General features: G+C 47.4%; 1 protein-coding gene across 4 annotated transcripts; it reads right to left on the bottom strand.

Moving 5' to 3' along the window:
- Positions 1 to 294: 294 nt before the first annotated feature.
- Positions 295 to 17,174, bottom strand: SRSF11 (serine and arginine rich splicing factor 11). Of its 4 annotated transcripts, none has more exons than XM_056498136.1 (13): positions 16,079 to 17,174; positions 15,769 to 15,921; positions 11,403 to 11,536; positions 7,465 to 7,574; positions 6,297 to 6,389; positions 5,043 to 5,092; positions 4,535 to 4,662; positions 3,487 to 3,568; positions 3,208 to 3,339; positions 2,995 to 3,084; positions 2,409 to 2,504; positions 1,538 to 1,676; positions 295 to 1,463 (listed from the first exon to the last, which is right to left on the bottom strand). In XM_056498136.1, exons 2-13 carry the CDS (start codon positions 15,894 to 15,896, stop codon positions 1,266 to 1,268), a joined length of 1,380 nt encoding a protein of 459 aa, XP_056354111.1. In that variant the 5' UTR covers positions 15,897 to 15,921; positions 16,079 to 17,174; the 3' UTR covers positions 295 to 1,265. The 4 variants fall into 4 exon arrangements, with proteins under 4 accessions (XP_056354111.1, XP_056354112.1, XP_056354110.1 ...); XM_056498137.1 differs by having other exon boundaries at positions 295 to 1,460; XM_056498135.1 differs by lacking the exon at positions 16,079 to 17,174 and having other exon boundaries at positions 15,769 to 16,062.
- Positions 17,175 to 17,469: the final 295 nt, after the last annotated feature.

Raw genomic sequence — 17,469 nt, 5'->3', positions numbered from 1 at the left:
TGCTGATTGAAAACCTGATTCTAAAGGGGCAGGAAAACTCCCAGGAAGGGCTTCAACCATTGCCAGTTAAGCCAAAGATTTCCATAACTGCAGCTGTGGCCCTGAGGTCTCCCCAGAGCCTTCTCTTGCTTTTCATCCACCAGCACTCCCACAAACCTTCACATTTTAACCCATTTCTAAAATCATCCCTCTTCACTGTAACAGGGAGATACAAAAGTCCCCTGTAAGGAATGAGGTAAAGTCTGGTGCATCCAGCAGTGGAAATAAAAGCCAGGAGGTTTCTGGAAGAGGAGGTGAAGTTTCAGGGTTTTATTATCAAAGTCTTGTAAAACATTTTCCGAAACTGTACATCGACATGGCACAGACTGTCGGCTACTTTTGTCTCTTTACCTGCACAAAAGTAAAAGCTCTGGAGCTGCAGGAACTAAGGAACAGCTTTGGGTAACTACTCTGCAAATACCATGGGATCACCGAGTGGGAGGGAGGGAACGGCCGGGACAGGAACACAAATTTATCGTTTGTACAACTTGAGATCAAGTAAAAAGTACATTATCAATGGACTTGCTTTAAAAACAGACCAAGGTCATTTTAAAATGCACTCCCTGCTGCAGTGGGTGAGCTCCTGAGCCCCCAGCCCTGGCTGAGGCTGCTCCCCCAACCCTCCCTCACTGGGCACGGGCAGGACTCCCCCTCAATCAGGATTCCATCCCAGCTGAACGGGCACGGTGGAGACAGAGCCCTCAGGAAGGTCAGGGCACAGAGCCCTGGGCACAGAGCCCTGGGCACAGCCAGCCAAACCCCACCAAGCCCAGCACTAAAGCCAAGAGCACAAAGAGCTGGTGTGACCCAAGGCTCACTCTGGGAGGCCCCTGGGTGGCTGCAGGACAGGGGGGCTGTGCCACCCTCCTGGGGCAGTCCCACAGGACAGGGGGGCTGTGCCACCCTCCTGGGGCAGTCCCACAGGACAGGGGGGCTGTGCCACCCTCCCCACACTCCCGGGCCATTCCTGGCCCTGCTGGCTCAGCCCGGGACACTCCGGAGGGAGGGAGGGAAGCAGGGAGGGAGGAGGGAGGGCTGCCCCGCCCATGCTGTGGGAGGGACGTGCAGCCTGGCCCGGCCCCCGGAGCAGGGCGGTCCCTGTCTCAAGCTTTGGGTGTGAGTTAGTATCGGGATGGACAGACCATGGAGAGCTCGGAGCTGGATACATCTAGGTTGAGGATTAACAAGTACAGCATAAAGGATCACACGGGGGGCTGTGGGCGGGCTCAGTCGCTCATGTCCATGTCCTCCTCGTGGTGATCGTCCCCGTTCACCTTGGACTCCCTGCCCGGATCCGCGCTGCCCTTCTCGGCCGCCGCCTCCTTGCCCTTGGGGGAGGGAGCGTCCGCCGCCTTCTTCTCCTCCTTCTTCTCCTTCTCGCTGTCGTAGCCCTGCTCCTCCTCGTCGTAGTCCCTTGTGACCTGCTTTGCCAGGGAAAGGGGCACGTTAGCACCTCGCTGTGGGCAGGGCAGGGGTGGGGGGTGGTTTTGGAACATACTTTCACATCCTTGTCGCTCTCTGACTTCCGGTCTCGATCCTTCTCTTTGTCTTTGCTCTTCTTTTTCTTGCTCGTTGATCTTTCCCTCTCGTCTCTGCTCCTCTCCTTGTCTTTGTCCTTCTTCTTTTCTTTTTTATGCCTATGAGGATCAGCAGGAGGAGGATGAGGCTCATCACCACCACCCCATTCCCTGGCTGGAGCTGTGTCCAGAGTGTCACCCACAGCCCACAGCAAACCCAAAGGAAAACGGCAGAGGGCAAGTAGGGAACAGCCTCTGCCTTCAGGAAACACCCAAAATCCCAACTTAGCTCTGGCTCAAGGACAACAAAGCCAAGGCTGAGCAAACAGAACCATGGGATCTCCTGAGCCCCACAGGGATGATGGAGCCCAAAGCCTGGACAGCAAGAACAGCTCCAGGGTTTTACAGAGGAGCCCCTCGAATTCCCCATCCTGGCACAGGGTCACAAAACACCCAGGCCACCCAAAATCAGCTGATTCCTACTGGGCAGAGCAAAAGGACTGGGAATTGTGGCACATCCAACCCCTCCCACCCCTGGGATTGTGGCACATCCAACCCCTCCCACCCCTGGGATTGTGGAACACCCAATCCCTCCCAGCCCTGGGATTGTGGCACACCCAACCCCTCCCACCCCTGGGATTGTGGCACATCCAACCCCTCCCACCCCTGGGATTGTGGAACACCCAACCCCTCCCAGCCCTGGCCCCTGGAGCTCCCAGCCAACCCCAGAGCAGCTCTGTGAAAGCAGCAAAGATTCCCCCAAACAGAATCCCTTGGGAGCCTCCCTGGAGGTCCCAGTTTGGGAATTTCCCACCCAGGGTCCATTTTTTTCCAGCCAAGAGCTTCCCTGACCTCCTGGGTGACGGGGACCGGGACATTTTCCGTTTGGGAGATCTGGGTTTTTTCGGGGAGCGCGTCCCGCTCCGGCTCCGCCTGCGCCGCCGCTCCCTGCAGGGACAGACAGCAGCTGGGAAACCACAGCTCAGCTTCCTGCAGCTGCAAATGCAGCCCTAACTCCAGCCCAGCCCTGCTCACAGGGTACTGCACAGTTCTTAAAACTGCAAGTTTTTTAAAAAAAAATGAAACACTTTTGCCTGGATTTATTCCCTAAATCAGGTGGCAGTGACCCTGGAGATCGAACTCTGACACAGAGCAGGAGAAAATGTTCTGAGCTCAAAGAATTCACCTCAAACCCTGCAGGAAAATGAGAGTATCTTACAGACACAGGGGCTGCTGTGCCTGCACCAGATCCAGACTGGATCATGACTCAATGGGATCCAGGCAGTTTGGGTGGGAAGGGATCTCAGCCCTTCCATGGGCAGGGACACCTTCCACAGAGCAGCTGCTCCATCACAAGAACTTTTTTTTTTCTATTTAATACTAAAATGTATCAAAATCCTGCTGGGAACAGAGAACAAGGAAAATCCCATTTCTGTACCTGCTTGTGCTTCTGGATCTCCTGGTTGTGCTGTAGCTTTTGGGGGGAGTTTTAGAACGTTTCTTTTCTTTCTCTTCCTTCTTTTTATCCCTTTGAATAGAAGAGATGAAGTTTAAGTCACTCTGAAGCAGCACCTCTCACGTGCTGTACAGGGAGGGCTGCAGAGCTGGGGAGGCAGCAGGGCCAGCCCAGGGACAGCCCCTGCAGCAATACCTGGTTTTGGATGTGCTCCGAGACCTCCTGCTCCTCTCTCTGGAATGGGATCTCCTTCTCCTGGGACTTTTGGATCTCCTCCTGCTCCTGGATTTGGAATGGGACCTTCTCCTCGATCTGCTCCTGGAGCGTCTGGGGGACACAGAGAGGCATTTGGGGATGTGCCACAGCCCCACCCACAGCTCTCTCTGCACACTCAAATCAATCTGAGCCCTAAACCAAAGCCAAGAATGATTCCTGCAGGAATTCTGAGGTGTTTTTAGGGGACTGCTCACCCACCTGTGTCTGGATGAGGAAGGAGTCCTCCTCCTCCTGGAGCGCGACCTCGACCTCGAATGTCTTCGTTTCTCATCTTTTTTGTCTGAAAAGGGAAAGGTTTTTTTTTTTAATATTCAATAATATTTTCTAAAGGAAAGGACCTGGGGCTCCATGTAATTGATATAAATCAATTTTGCTGTTTGAAATGAAGGCTCATCTATAATTTTCTTCACAAGACCAAAAGAACCGACAGAGGATGGGGACGTGTTTGTGACATAAAATAACAGTTTTATGCAAAACTGGAGAAGTCAAAATTCAGAATTAAAAAAAAAAAAAAAAAGTCAGGGAAATGGCTGCAGGGCAATGGAAAATCCTGTGAAAATCCCAGAATCTGCCATTTCATGAGGGGCTGAAGAACCTCTCAAATAATTATTTTGAATTTCCCACAAAAAAGCCTCCAGCTAAACAAGAATAAGAACAGGAGCTCTGTTCTTTCCTAGAAATCATCAGGAGGCTGCAGAACTGTATTTGCAGGATTCATGTTTCTGCCTCTCAGATTTGGTGGCTCTGACATTTGTGGGAGAGCTGCTGGAGCTTGTCCTAAAACCAAACCTGCTGAAAGAAGCTCCAAAAAAGAGAATTATTCACAAACTTGCCCAGATTAGGAATGAAGATAAAGGAAAACATCCCTGAGAAGCATCAGCAGGGTGAGGCCAGGAAATCCAGGAATCTGAGACAGCAGCAGGAACTTCCCTCAGGGAAGCTTGGGTGTTTTATAACCTTCAAATCAGTGAATTTTGGGCAAATCACCAGATTCATTCCAGCACATTTCTGCAGGACACATGGAGCACCCACTGCAGGGTGATTAAAAGCCTGATAAATGAATTAAAGGCAGAGCTCTGCAGACCATCAGCTTTTACCATGGGCTGTGTCCAAGCCCCATCCTGGCTGGAATGGCTCATTCCAGGCTGGAATTAATTACCTGGCTCATTCCAGGCTGGGATTAATTACCTGGCTCATTCCAGGCTGGGATTAATTACCTGGCTCATTCCAGGCTGGGATTAATTACCTGGCTCTATAGCAGCAGAAATTAAGGACTGTGCTTCTCTGACTCTCTTCATGGCCTCTTCTATTTCTTTACTGGAGGTATCTGATTTCAGACTGGGGGACACAAGTCCTGCAGCCACATGGTTCAACCTGGCAAGAGAAAATTCCAGAAATTCAGGAATCCAAGGGATGCAGGATGCACTGGCACACTGAGCCAGTTCACAGGGAATCCTGCAATGATGGGGGTTTGCAGGGACATGGAGCCATCCCATCCCATCCCATCCCATCCCATCCCATCCCATCCCATCCCATCCCATCCCATCCCATCCCATCCCATCCCATCCCATCCCATCCCATCCCATCCCATCCCATCCCATCCCATCCCATCCCAGGGAACCCTCCCAGGCCCCTCCAAGCTGCAGCAGGACAGGGATTGGGCACTGAATTCCCAGGGATACCCCCATGGATATTCCCAGGGATATTCCCAGGGATTCTCCCCAGTACAAGGATTTGGGAGCACTGGTGCTTACTTTGGATCCACTGTGCTCATCAGTTTTAGGAGCTGATCTGCTGCAAGAGACTGGGAGGAAAAAACAAAGTTAAAACCAGGCTGGGAGATGTGAGAGCTCAAGAGTTCCCTGGAATGTCCCCTCCCAGCTGGAAACCAGAACAGCCCCAGCAGAGAGGAAAGGCCACACTGGGGGCTCAGGGCTTTTATTTTCCACAGCAGCCAAACCCTCCCTGCCCTGAGCAGGATCAGGAATAAAAACAGAAATGGATAAAAACATAAATGGATAAAACCACAAATAGACAAAACCATAAATGGAAAAAAATACAAATGGATAAAACCACAAATAGATAAAAACACACTGCTGGGGTGTGCTGTATCTCTAATTATGTACTAATTAACTTTGTGCACAGGTTATTTCTGTCACTGCAAGAGAGCAGAGCTCTCTCTAAGCTGTATCCACTGAAGACCTCAATGCCAACTTCTAAACATTTAAATATTCCATGAAGAAATGTATTTACAGCTCTTAGGATAATCCAAGTATTATTCTGATCAGTCACTTCCTGCACCAATGGGGTATTAAGAAGAAAATGTTTAATCCTCACTCATTTTTATCATGAGCCCAAAGTCTCATTTTTGAGCTGTTTGTTACAATCTGATTGTTTAATGTGCAAAAATCCTCCATCACCCCATATTTACATTTTTCTAATTTGCATTTAAAATTATTTTTTAATTTGTTATTTAATTTTCGCCATTATTTGCTTGTTCTTCCATATGGGAATACATAAAAAAAATGAAATGATGGCACTAGCAATGCATTAAATTATTGCTGCTTCAAAAGAGCATTTGGTTCTTACCTCTTAAATATTTTATCTATACAGTTATGATCAGTATATTTATATTGCTATATTTTTATTGATAAAAATATACTCAACATTCTATTGTTCAGTACATAAAAGCTTTTTTTATTCAGCTGTAACACCCTAATCAAGTTTCCTCACATTTCTAACACCACCAAAATTAAAAAGTCAAACTACTTTTTCCTTGAAGAACAAGGCAAGTTCATGGCCTTGTAATGACACATATTTGAAATATTTCATTGCTATTCCCAAATTATTCCAACACTTAATTTGATATTCAAGCAGATATTTTGTTATTCCAAGCAGAAACCAATCCCTGGAGTTTGCAAGCAGTGGCTGTGAACTGATACAAATGAAAAGCAATTTCAGAGCAGGGGAGGGGGGGCAATAAAGGATATTTTGGGATGAGGACATACCTGGGAGTTCAGGTTTGCTCCAGGAAGCCCAAGAGCAGCAAGGGCAGGGTCGAGAGCAGGAGCTCCTAGAGCAGCTAAAGGGACAGCACCAATCTGTGGCAGGGACAAAAATCAGTCAGGGACATCAGGGGGCAGGGGAAAGAAAGGGGGAGGAGTAAAGCACTGCAAAAATTGGAGGGAGAGTTGAGAATGAAGCTATCTTTCAGTGCTGAAATGGAAATTCATTCCAAGTTTTTGGGGCTGTTGCCCCATTTAAAATTCATTTTAGGGTTGAGCTGGCTGTGGTTTATGTTAAAAGGCAATTTAACAATATTGCATCCTGCCAATATCTCAAATGTGGTTCAAAAGCAACTGGAGAGCAGAAGGCTCCCTAAAGCAGCTCATTTTGGACAATTCAAATGAGAGGAGTGAGACACACAAACCCAACACACAGGGCCAAACTGGAAACCTGACTGCAGCACACTCCCCTAAATGTGTGTGCTGAACACAGCCTGAGTGCTGGCACAGCTGGGCACAGCTGGGCTCAACAACCATCTCCAGGATGCACAGGCAGTTTTTTAGTGAATGAAATCTTTTGGGTTGCATTTGGTTCTCCCAACCCCTTCCCTGGGTTTCCAAGGTGAAATTCAGGCTCTTCCCTCCATGGCCAGGGGCTCCCTCAGCTCAGCAGGAGTTGAGGTGGGTTTGAGGAGTGCACAATTAATGAGATTTTACTGTGATTAATTGGCCTCCTGCACTTTGGTTCTGTGCCCTGTTTAGAGCTGAGCTGTGACTCCAACTTCTCCCACAATGTGCAATTCTCAGTGTTCATCTTCCACATGAATTCTTGTGGGTTCACACAAGCAGGCTCCAACTTTCCCCTCAGCTGGAGGATTAATGGAGGCAATCTCACAGCGTGGCAGCTCCTTGGCCTTGAGGAATTTAAAATCTGTGAGATCTCTACTGCTTGTCACATCTGTAAAGTACAGTGGGTCAGAGGGGTGGGAGGCACAAACAGAGCCCTGAGAACCCAGGAAATAAGGAAACAGGGCGAGCTGACAGCAGAGCTGTCCCAGTCCATCGGGGTCAGTGCAGCACTCCAGGAACTGGGATGAACAATCAGTGCTGAAAGGAGCAGCAGGAATGAGGTGGGGATGCAGCAGAGGAGAGCCAGGGGTGCCCAGCCTACCTGAGAGAGGGGGTTGGGGGTGGGCAGCAGGCCCCCCCCGGGCAGCAGCCCTGCCACGGCATTAGCTGGTGCCAAGAGAGACAAAGCCTTAGTCTCATCAGGAATGACTCCTGCAGGAAAACAGCCTGGCATTAGAGAGCATCCCAGCCAGAGGCACCAAATACACAAATACACCCAGCAAAGTCTCCCTGATACACCACCTGAGTTTGTTGAAAGTACTTATGTTGGCTAAAATACAAAGCTTGATGGCTATTAATATTTAGCATTAACTTTTTTTTGGTCAGAATGCAACTTCAATGGGTGACAATTTGACTGTTCCTTTTTCTCTACAAAAGGTTAAGTTTCTAGAGCAAAAAAAAAAGAAATAGCACAATACACACTACTTTGTTGTTAACACTGCCAAGGTTTCATCACCTGTACTCGATTTTTAAGTCATGAACCAAACGTAAGCAAGCACAGTCGGTTCTCCAGGGGTGAGAGTGCTCTCAACTTTCAAAAGCTGTTTTATGAACAACGACTCGTGTCGGCTGCTTCACTACAAAGCACACAGAAAAATCAAGATACACAAGACAAAAAAAGTTGGATTTAGGGGTTAATAATATGGTACAGTTCACTATTGTTTTTTTTTTTTTTTTTCTTTTACACCTACCATATAAATTTTGGCAAACTTAAAGAGAAGGGATGGGTGTTTTGGGTAGGGCTTTTGCTGACGTGGCACATGGAATGCAGTCCTGCTGGGGGTGTGTCTGTGGCTGGGATACACACAGGGATGCTGGCACATTCCTTACCTGTGCAGTAAAATGCATTTGTTCCAAATATGTGCCAGCCTAGAGCACCAACAATGCTGCTGCCACCTGCAGTGGCACAGGGGACTCGTGGCCCAAAGTCTTGCAGCCAGCTAAGCCCAGGGGTTACTGCACTGCCTGCTCTGCACACAGAGTGCTCAGGACACTGAGGTGTGGAGGGAGTTTTACTCTATCCAACAGCAAAAGCCCTATACAGATGGATTAATTTGTTAATGTGCCCAAGCCCCCAAAATGAGAGTTCAATAAAACAATTTTACTATATAGTTGCAAATACCAGTAGTGTTTCTGTAATACATATTAAGAAACTGCATCTCATCATAAAACATACAATATGTACAGGGCACTTAAGAGAAACTGGATAAGCTGCAGAAGAAAACTGTTGGGTGGTATTTTCAGCAGGGCCTGGTATATAGTTCAGGCTGAACCAGGGAAAAGAACTGTAAAACACAACAACAAAAAAGAAAAACCACTGTTAAATAAAGGTAATGGTTCCTCCCACCTATACTGAGAAGTGCCGATAATCTACACAAATGTACAATACACAGCACTGATATCTGGCTCGTGGCACTGAGCTGGCAGCACTTTAGATACCCAAAGTTATGGAGGGACAGGGGAAAAAGGTCATGGAGGCAAAGGGCAGGAATGCATAAATATATCAACATACCTACAGAGAGATTATGGGGTCATTTGGCATGCAAAATTATGTCTCAAGAGGATATTTATCAATTATAGCTAAACATTTCAAATTAGTGCAACTACAACATTTCTGGCATCTAAATATAAATCCTCAGACTTAGCTCGAGACACCTCATAGAAGATCTGCATCCATTAAAAAAATTCATGCATCTGATCCTCTAATTGTTTCTTTAAAAAGTATTTAAATAAACTACAATTTTAAAAAAGCAATGAGGCCCCTCACCAGTTAATTTTCATGCTTCAAGAGCTTTTTTTACTGCTGCTTTGTTAGAACCATGAAATACTGCATGAATGTGTAGAAATGAAAGAAAAAGAAACAGACAAAAGAAACAAACATTAACCAAAGAACCTAAACACCCCCCCCAGCCATCTTTAACCTTAAGAGTTCCTTCCAAATCTAGGAATTAGCCCAGAGAAAATGACAAATACTAAACCTTACCGTAGCCTTTGTGTATAGTTCTATAACACAAAGCAACAGCCAACACCAAAGTGTCTGTGTGAGCTAAAACTTGGGACAGGGGGGGAATGATTGCACTAAACAGATAATAAACATTTGCTTTAGTGACAGGCAATAATCACACAGGTTCATTAGCACAGCAGAAATCAGAGAGGAGGCCCCATTCAGCACAGGCCTGGCTTTAAGCACATCAGCAGTGGCACTGTGGGCTGGGGAAATGCTGCTTCTTGTTGAATTGGCACCCTGGCAGGCTGAATTTGAGGGGGAAACTCTACTCCAGCACAGGGACAGAAGTGTGGGATTATCAACCCAGGGGCAGGACTTGATTGGCTGAACATCTCTCTTGTGATGTGCCAAGGTCATTAAATTCTGATCTGTTAAACAACACAAGGTACAGCCCAGGAGTGACTCCTTAAGAGGCCCAGTAAAATATTCTACTTTAATAATTTGATTTTTCTGAAGCACAGCTGCTGGGCAGGTTTCTCTATGTGCCAGCTTCATCCACAGTGAGCAAAGTCAGATGACAAAGAGAAAAGTGGGTTTATCCTTGTAGGAAGAGTTAAGCACTGGCATTACTCCCATGGGCTTGGAGAATGCTGCAGCACAATCTCACTGGGCTGCTGCTGTGTTTAACACCCACACAGGGTGGGCTGAAGCCTTCAGCTCTGCTCTTCTCCAGGAGGCAGCAGGAGCAGTAACTCCACTGCACAAGGGGCTCTGTGCCCTGAGGCAGCAGCAGGGCTCAGTCACTGCACATTCCTACACTCCAGGAATTAGGTTCAACGTCTTTTAAGTTTAAGTTTCATATCTTTTAAGCTTAAGGAATACAAAGATAAGATAAGACAGCTCCCCAGGCCTCAAGAGACAGCTCCAGCATGACAGATTACAGGTGTGACCCCAGGCCATGTACCAAACTTAGCACTGTAGTATGACTTAATCTGCAAGATTTTATTCAATTCAACCTTTCCCAGAAGTAAATCAAGAAATGCACAAGTACAATGGAAATCAGTTACTTCTAAAGCAAGTCTAGAAGAGTTTAATAAGACTTCTGTAAGAAGAGGTGTCTTCTCAGCACTTTGCTTTTAAGGTAAGTTCCAAAAACCCTGCTCATTGCCTTTCAAATTACTGTAACACCCTAAAATGTAAAAATAAAAAGAAGAAGAGAAAATGTAGTTAACAAGTGGTTACACCAGGAAAACACTTGGGGACTTGAGTGCTTGCTGGCCTTTAGTTAATGGCTAGAATCCCCTGTAGCTGCAGAGGACCCACTGTTTTTCAGTCATCTGGAAGGGCTTTGCATTTGCCTTCTCCACTACAAAAATCACACACACAAATAACAGAGAGAAGAGTTTATTATTTAGTGAAATTCTATTAAATATATCAAGGATGAACAAGAAAACTTGGAATTAAAAACTAGGACCAGTGCCCATGTGGCACCTCTTGGAAGTTGTCACTTTTGAATTAAAGCATAATTATTGAAACCCTTGGTATACTGGACTCCACAAGGAGAGTGAGGGCCTTTTTTGGGGATGTTCCCAAATAAATGCAGGGGCAGCATATCCCAAAGGAATGTGAATTCCTCTCCCATGCACTCTCAGGGAGAAACCATTCTCATGAAGAGAGTGAAAGAGGCAAACAATTATTCAGGTGAAATTTCCTTCTAAGATTGACCTGTTTGCATTACAGTCTGGTTGGGAAAACGTCTCCTTGAGACTGACACAGAGCAAAATTTGCACAGAATTCTGCCTAAAACGTTCTTATTCTACACTTCCAGACACACAAAACTCTCCACACTTTGATTTGGTGTCACTATGGAAACAAAAGGGATCAAATCCAGGGGCCAAAGGCAATATACCAAGGGTTTCAGAATGGCAATCTCGGACATGTTTGACATAGGACTACTGGTAAATTCTGTGCACTAGACAAGAACCAACCACCACCCAAAGGTGGCCCCATAGAACATCAAACAAGTTACAAACCTTCAGCATAGGGAACCACTATGAGGGCTCTGTCAACGAACACAGTGTTTGTCAGGTGCTGGGCCACCACGGCCGAGTCGGGGTCGTGGAACTTTACAAAGCACACGCGCGACGACACCGGCAAGGGGGAGTCACTGCAAGAGACAGACAGCACTCAGGGCCAGCCACAGCAAGCCCAAAATCCCACCAAGAGCTCTGTGCCCTCACCTGGAGCTGAGCATTAGTTCTATTCTGCACCATAAATAAAGATAAAGAAAAGTTCTGATATGTGCAATGAATCCGAGAGGGGCCGCCCGAGTGCAGAATCAGCCCTGGATTTTTTCCTCCCTGGCTGGGAGGAAAATTTGGCTGAAAAAGTGAAAATGTCACCAATTCTTTGTTGGTTAAACCCTGTGGTTTCACACTCCCTGCTCTAGCCCCCAAGTGGCTGATGAAGGTAGATTGTGAAATGAGGACTGTGGGACTGGGACCAGGGCAGGGTGTGGGGTGATGGCTTTGACCTGACAGAGGGCAGGGAGAGCTGGGATCCTGGGAAGGGATTCCTGGCTGGGATCCTGGGAAGGGATTCCTGGCTGGGATCCTGGGAAGGGATTCCTGGCTGGGATCCTGGGAAGGGATTCCTGGCTGGGATGGTGCTCAGGCCCTGGAACAGAATTCCCAGAGAAGCTGTGGCTGTCCCTGGATCCCTGCAGTGCCCCAGGAGCAGTGGGACAGTGCAAGGTGTCCCTGCCACAGCAGGGGTGGCACTGGAGGAGCTCTAAGGTCACTCCCAACCCAAACCAGTCTGGGAGTCTGTTTTACTCATCACCCCAATCCCATTTCAGCTTTTAGACCAAACTTTAGCATGCTCCCACATCCTGGGGAATGCCCAGTGCTGAGCTCCTGCCTGTCCTTCAGCAGGAAATTCAAGGAGCTCAGGCAGGAATGAAAAGCTGAGCACAGTAAAACAAACCTGTCCAAGGGAGGTCTCTGCCTGTTCCCAGCTCAGAACAAGTGTCTGTCAACCTACAAACCCAAAACTGAGAAGGTTTGAGTCACTTCAAAGAAAAACCAACCCAGAAATATCTACTTCCTACAACAGGAAAGAACTGTAGAACCACAGCTGTAACTTCCCTAAAACCAAAGTGAAAAACCAGGTGCAGCCAAGCCAGGCAAGGTCCAGAATGGCTTTTCAAGAGCCCCCCTGTCCTGAAAGTGGGGCAGATTTTGCTGTAATTGGATGTACAAAGAGAAAGACAGGAAGAAAAACTGTTCTGCAGACAGAACTGTGGGACAGAGGAGTTAAAAGCTGGGAGTGGAAGCAGCAGCAAGTCCTAAACCTCTTGTTCCTATGCCAGGCCAGAGGTCCAGATCAGCCCAGGGAGCCCTGAAAATATCACTGATCCTGACAAAAATCTCATTTTCCTACTTGGATTCTCAGCCACAACTGAAAACCATCCCACTTCAAAGGCATCCCAGCTCCAGAGCAGTTTGATCTGGGCTGATCAAGCCTTTCAGCTCTGGGGGTTGTCAGAATTCAGGGAAACAACTCTGACACAACCTCAGAGATCCAGGGTTTATTTTTGGCACTGCAAATGCCAAAAGCTCCCTCACCTTCAGCCCTGCTGAGCACAGCACACACAACTGCCCCCAGTGTCTGTCAGACCACACTTTAATAACCTTACATTCACCTGATGTGGAAAACTAAATTGGAGCCAGCACATTGCAGCTTCTGAGGCATTAAAATTAGAAACAGCCACTTGCTCCCACAGCTTGCAGACTGAATAAATTGAGAAGTAACTGCAGTGATAAATGAGGAAAAAAAAATGGAATCTGTTGGCTCTTTCGTGCCCAGGAATCCACAGCAGCTTGCCAAAATGGTGCCTCTTTTAGCCCATAAGTAATAATTAATAATAAGAAATAAAACAATAATAACATAAACCCAAAGAAGCATTAATAGATGGTGTTTAACAAAATTGCAAGGGAAAGTAAATCAAGGGGTGATGGCAGAGCTGAAGGAGTTCCTAACCTAAATTGTATAAAAATTACACAGTTCATTACAGAAATGCAGCCCAGTATTTTCAGGCATTTTGGAAATGCCAGTGATAACACAGGAATGTGAACCAGGGCAGATCCTACTGACTCTTCAGCAGATCCTGTTTACAGCCAGGAGTGCCACTGGGAATGCTTTGGGATAGCTGAGCTTTTTCCCAAAATAATGAACCTAAAATAACAACTGAAAATGTGTTAGGCAATGCTTCTGCAGCCTGACATTTAATTTACATCTGTGTATTGCACTTTTAAAAATGTTATTTCCACTCACTCTCAATCCAAGCTGGGTGAAATTCAGCAAGAACTGGATGTTCTCAACAGCTCCCAAAAAAAGCCATCATCCATCATTATTCTAATTCACCCAAGACTGAAACATTCAGGAATTGTCTCTCAGCCACTGGAATGCTGGGACACACCAGGATTTCCTGGGGCTGGAATACAGGAAACTCAGAAATCCATTCCCTCCACTTTGCAGTTTGGATGGAGCTTTATGGAATGTAATAAAGAGAGAACCAGGCAATGGAGTCAGGGAAAAGCAGGAGGAGGAGGGGGAGGAAACTGGAAGAAGTCCCAAATCTGGTGGTGCATTAAAGATGAAGCAGAATTGTACAATAAATGGGAAACAGGGGATTAAATAAACTGGGAAAAGGAGGTGGATGAGGGGAGAGAAGGAAAAACAGGAATTGAGAGAAGCTCAGGAAGTTCTGACACAGATCAAACAAGGAGGTGGAGCAAGGAAAATGGGATTGGCTCCTCAAGTACTACAGGAAGGGAGAATCCCAGCAGGATCCAGGAGGGAGGAACCCAGACCATGGGGAGAATTCACAGGTTAGAATTTATACCCCACACCCCTCCAAAAATGGATGGGCACCACGGGCAGGGAAAAGTCAGGAGCTGGAATTTGAAGGAGAAGGAACAGAAAAAGAACGTGGCACTGTTAGGAAATGTCCCTGGTTTTGGGGTGAAGTGGAACTGGGGGCCCTGCAGGGACCCAGAGCAGATTCCCATCAGCCAGGGTAACCCGCAGGGGGTGAGAGAGAGCCCTTCTCACACCAAGGCTCTGAAGCAATCTCCGAACAGATTAGTTAATGTGTATCTACAGCTACAAAGTTTCACAGACACAAACCACCTGGCCTGAAAAATGAGACAAAGTCTTCAAAGAGCAGCCAGGATAGGACTGCACCTGTCCCAAGTGAGCTCCTGCCAGGTCACTTATCCCAGCTGGGAACAAGGAAACTCCCTCTGGAACTGTCTTTGGTTTGTGCTAGCAGGGATGGAAGCCTCAAGGAGGAAAAACAAATTTCTGTGATAGCTTTTTCCCTGAAATAAAAAATCCAAGTTATCTTGGGTATTACAAATAATTGGGTGTGTTCTGGTTTGATTAATCTTCATCGTGGCAGAGAAAACCTTTAACTTATATAAGGAATATGCAAAACATCAAGATCTAATGACAGCAGGCTCTGTAAATCAATCAAACTGAAACCATCAGCACTGCTAACACCCAAGTTTGATATTGCATCAGAAAGAATTCTGAAAGCATTATTTATTTTCATTAGAACTTAACTGCAAGTGAAGACATAAAAAAGGTCTTTTTTGTTGTTTGGTTTTTTTTGGCTATTTGTAAATTGCCAGGGTACCTGAAACTTTATTTTCAGTTATATACACATTTGAAATGTGCATTATTTGTTTTAATTTGCACAGAACTCCTTGCAAGGTGTGCAAACGAGAAATGTGTATTTGTCTGGTAGTGGTTACCTTGTTGCTCAGCACAGATTTGTTCGCAAGGAACACAAATATTAAAAATAAATTAGGGGTAAAACGCTACTCTAGCACAAGATTCTTTGTAAGAAACGCATTTTTATATATCGAAAAGTTTTGGTGATGTGGAGGTGGCGCAAGCTCAGCGGGCACAGCCCTGAACAAACAACTGCGGGAGCCAAACGTGACTTTCAGCCGAGCCGCACGTGTCGCTCCACGCCCAGCAGTAATCCCGCAATCCCGTGACCGAGCCGAGCCACGCGGGGAGCGGCAGCCGGAACGGCGGCGGCTCTCGGGGTGCGCAGCCAGCGCCGCCCCCGCGGCTCCCGGGCGGGTAAAGCGCGGCCCCCGGGCGGGCACAGAGAGGCCCCCGGGCGGGCACACAGCGGGTAAAGCTCGGCCCCCGGGCGGGCACACAGCGGGTAAACCTCAGACCCCGGGCGGGCACACAGCGGCGGCTCTCGGGGTGCGCAGCCAGCGCCGCCCCCGCGGCCCCTGGGCGGGCACGGCGCGGCCCTCGGGCGGGCGGAGCCCCGGGAGAACCGCAGGGGGAAGGGACGGCCGGGCCTAAACTCACTCGGGGGGGAAGAGGCGCAGCTCCTCGATCTTGCCCAGGAAGCCGAAGAGGGTCCGCATCTGCTCCGAGCTGGCGCTGGGCGAGACGTTGGTGACCTGGATCACGTCGGTGCCGCTGCTGGAGGCCATGGCGCCGCCGCCCGCTCCGCCGGTGCTGCAGCAGACAGAGCGGGGGGAGAGGAGCGGGGTGAGGCGCGGGCGGGGCGCTGCGCTGCGCCCGGTTCGGCTCAGCTCGGCTCGGCTCGGTTCGGTTCGGTCCCACCCCGCCTCGCCGCCCCCGGCCCGGCCCGGCCCCGCGCGCGCCGCCTCACCAGCCTGCCCGGGCCGCAGTATCCCACAGTGCACCGCGGCGCGCGGCCCCGCGCCTGCGCAGCGCCGCCGGACGCGCACGGGGAGACGGACGCGCGCGCGCGGGGGCGGCGCCTGCGCAGACGGGGTGCGCTCAGCCCCCCCCGCCCCCCCCTCCCCTCACGGCCCGCGCGCGGGAAACCTGAGGGGGCTCTGAGGCGCCCTTCTTCCCTCCTCCTCTTCCCGCCTCGTCATTTTGATATAAATAACCATATAAACGATATTTCTATTGTTTTTTGTAACAAAATAACCCGAATCTTAAAAAAAATCCAAATCTTTATTAAAAAGACCTAAATCTCTGTAACAATGTAAATATAGTGCTTTCGCATTTATATATTAGCTTTTGCGAGTTATTACTAATATTAAAGATTTGGATATAGTACAATTTGTATTCCCTTTTAACTCCTTTTTGATGTAGCATAATCTGTCAGTGCTGGAAACTGTCCTTTTTATCCCTTATTAGACTGTAAAAAATTGTCAAGAGTGAGCTTTGTTTTTCACAATTTCACCAACCAACATCTCACAAAATACACTGTCCAAGTGATGTCTTAGGATTCTAGCTTTTCTATTTTTCATATATTTGTGTAGTTTAGTGTAAAACTCTGAACTCCATGTACAGTTTTAGCTGCTGCTTTCCCATTTTGCTCAGACACAACAATTCTTCTCCAAGGGAATCAAGGACTCCTCACTGCCTCAGGCCCCGAGAAATGTAAATAAAAGTGAGTTGGGGGCAGCAAACTTGGGGTAAATTACTTCATGACCTGAAGCTGTAATTGGGAGATAAACCCTCAATTTTATTCTCACTTTTATTCTCTCATTTTACCGTTTTTTGTTCTCTTAATTTTGTCTGGCCTCTGTTTTCAGGTAGCCCTGGAAAAGGCACCACAAGCAGTGCAACACTGGGGTGGGAATTTCTCATTAATATTATAGAAGAATAAAAAATAAATTAATGTTAACATAGTACAAGTCACATTATTTCCCGATTCGTTTGTTGCTTTATGTTAATGTGTTTTCCCATAAATGTTCCTGAATGTAAATAAAGGCCTTATTTATTAATCAAGCTGAAATTCTATATCTGATTCATAAAGCACGAGATGCTCACTGTCCTGCCTTACCAGATACCACATTTCCACTCAGGAAATATCACAGATGCTGTATCTTATAATTGCCAAAAGCTTATTTAAATTCCAAATGTGTATAAATAAATAAATTCAGCAGTGTTCCACGTGGAACTTAGTTGATTTCCAACAGCACTGAATGAGAAAAATGAATGAAACTGAAGGAAATAAAACTGACACAGCGTTGTTTACCGAGGCCCTGAGGCACAGAGCACCCTCTGAAGTCCTTAAAACCC

Source organism: Oenanthe melanoleuca, chromosome 8 (assembly GCF_029582105.1).
Source record: "Oenanthe melanoleuca isolate GR-GAL-2019-014 chromosome 8, OMel1.0, whole genome shotgun sequence".
Taxonomy (NCBI): Eukaryota; Metazoa; Chordata; class Aves; order Passeriformes; family Muscicapidae; genus Oenanthe; species Oenanthe melanoleuca.
The sequence above is the reverse complement of the archived record's forward strand: the minus strand, read 5'-3'. Positions and strand labels throughout refer to the sequence as shown.

Bases quoted from the DNA above. Each gene is read 5' to 3' on its own strand.
- SRSF11 (XM_056498136.1), bottom strand. From the start codon at position 15,896: ATGGCCTCCAGCAGCGGCACCGACGTGATCCAGGTCACCAACGTCTCG. The intron at 6,390-7,464 runs GTAGGCTGGGCA...TCCCTGCCACAG, and splicing joins CCCCCAACCCCCTCTCTCAG to ATTGGTGCTGTCCCTTTAGC. The intron at 1,464-1,537 runs GTATGTTCCAAA...TCCCTGGCAAAG, and splicing joins AGAGCGACAAGGATGTGAAA to CAGGTCACAAGGGACTACGA.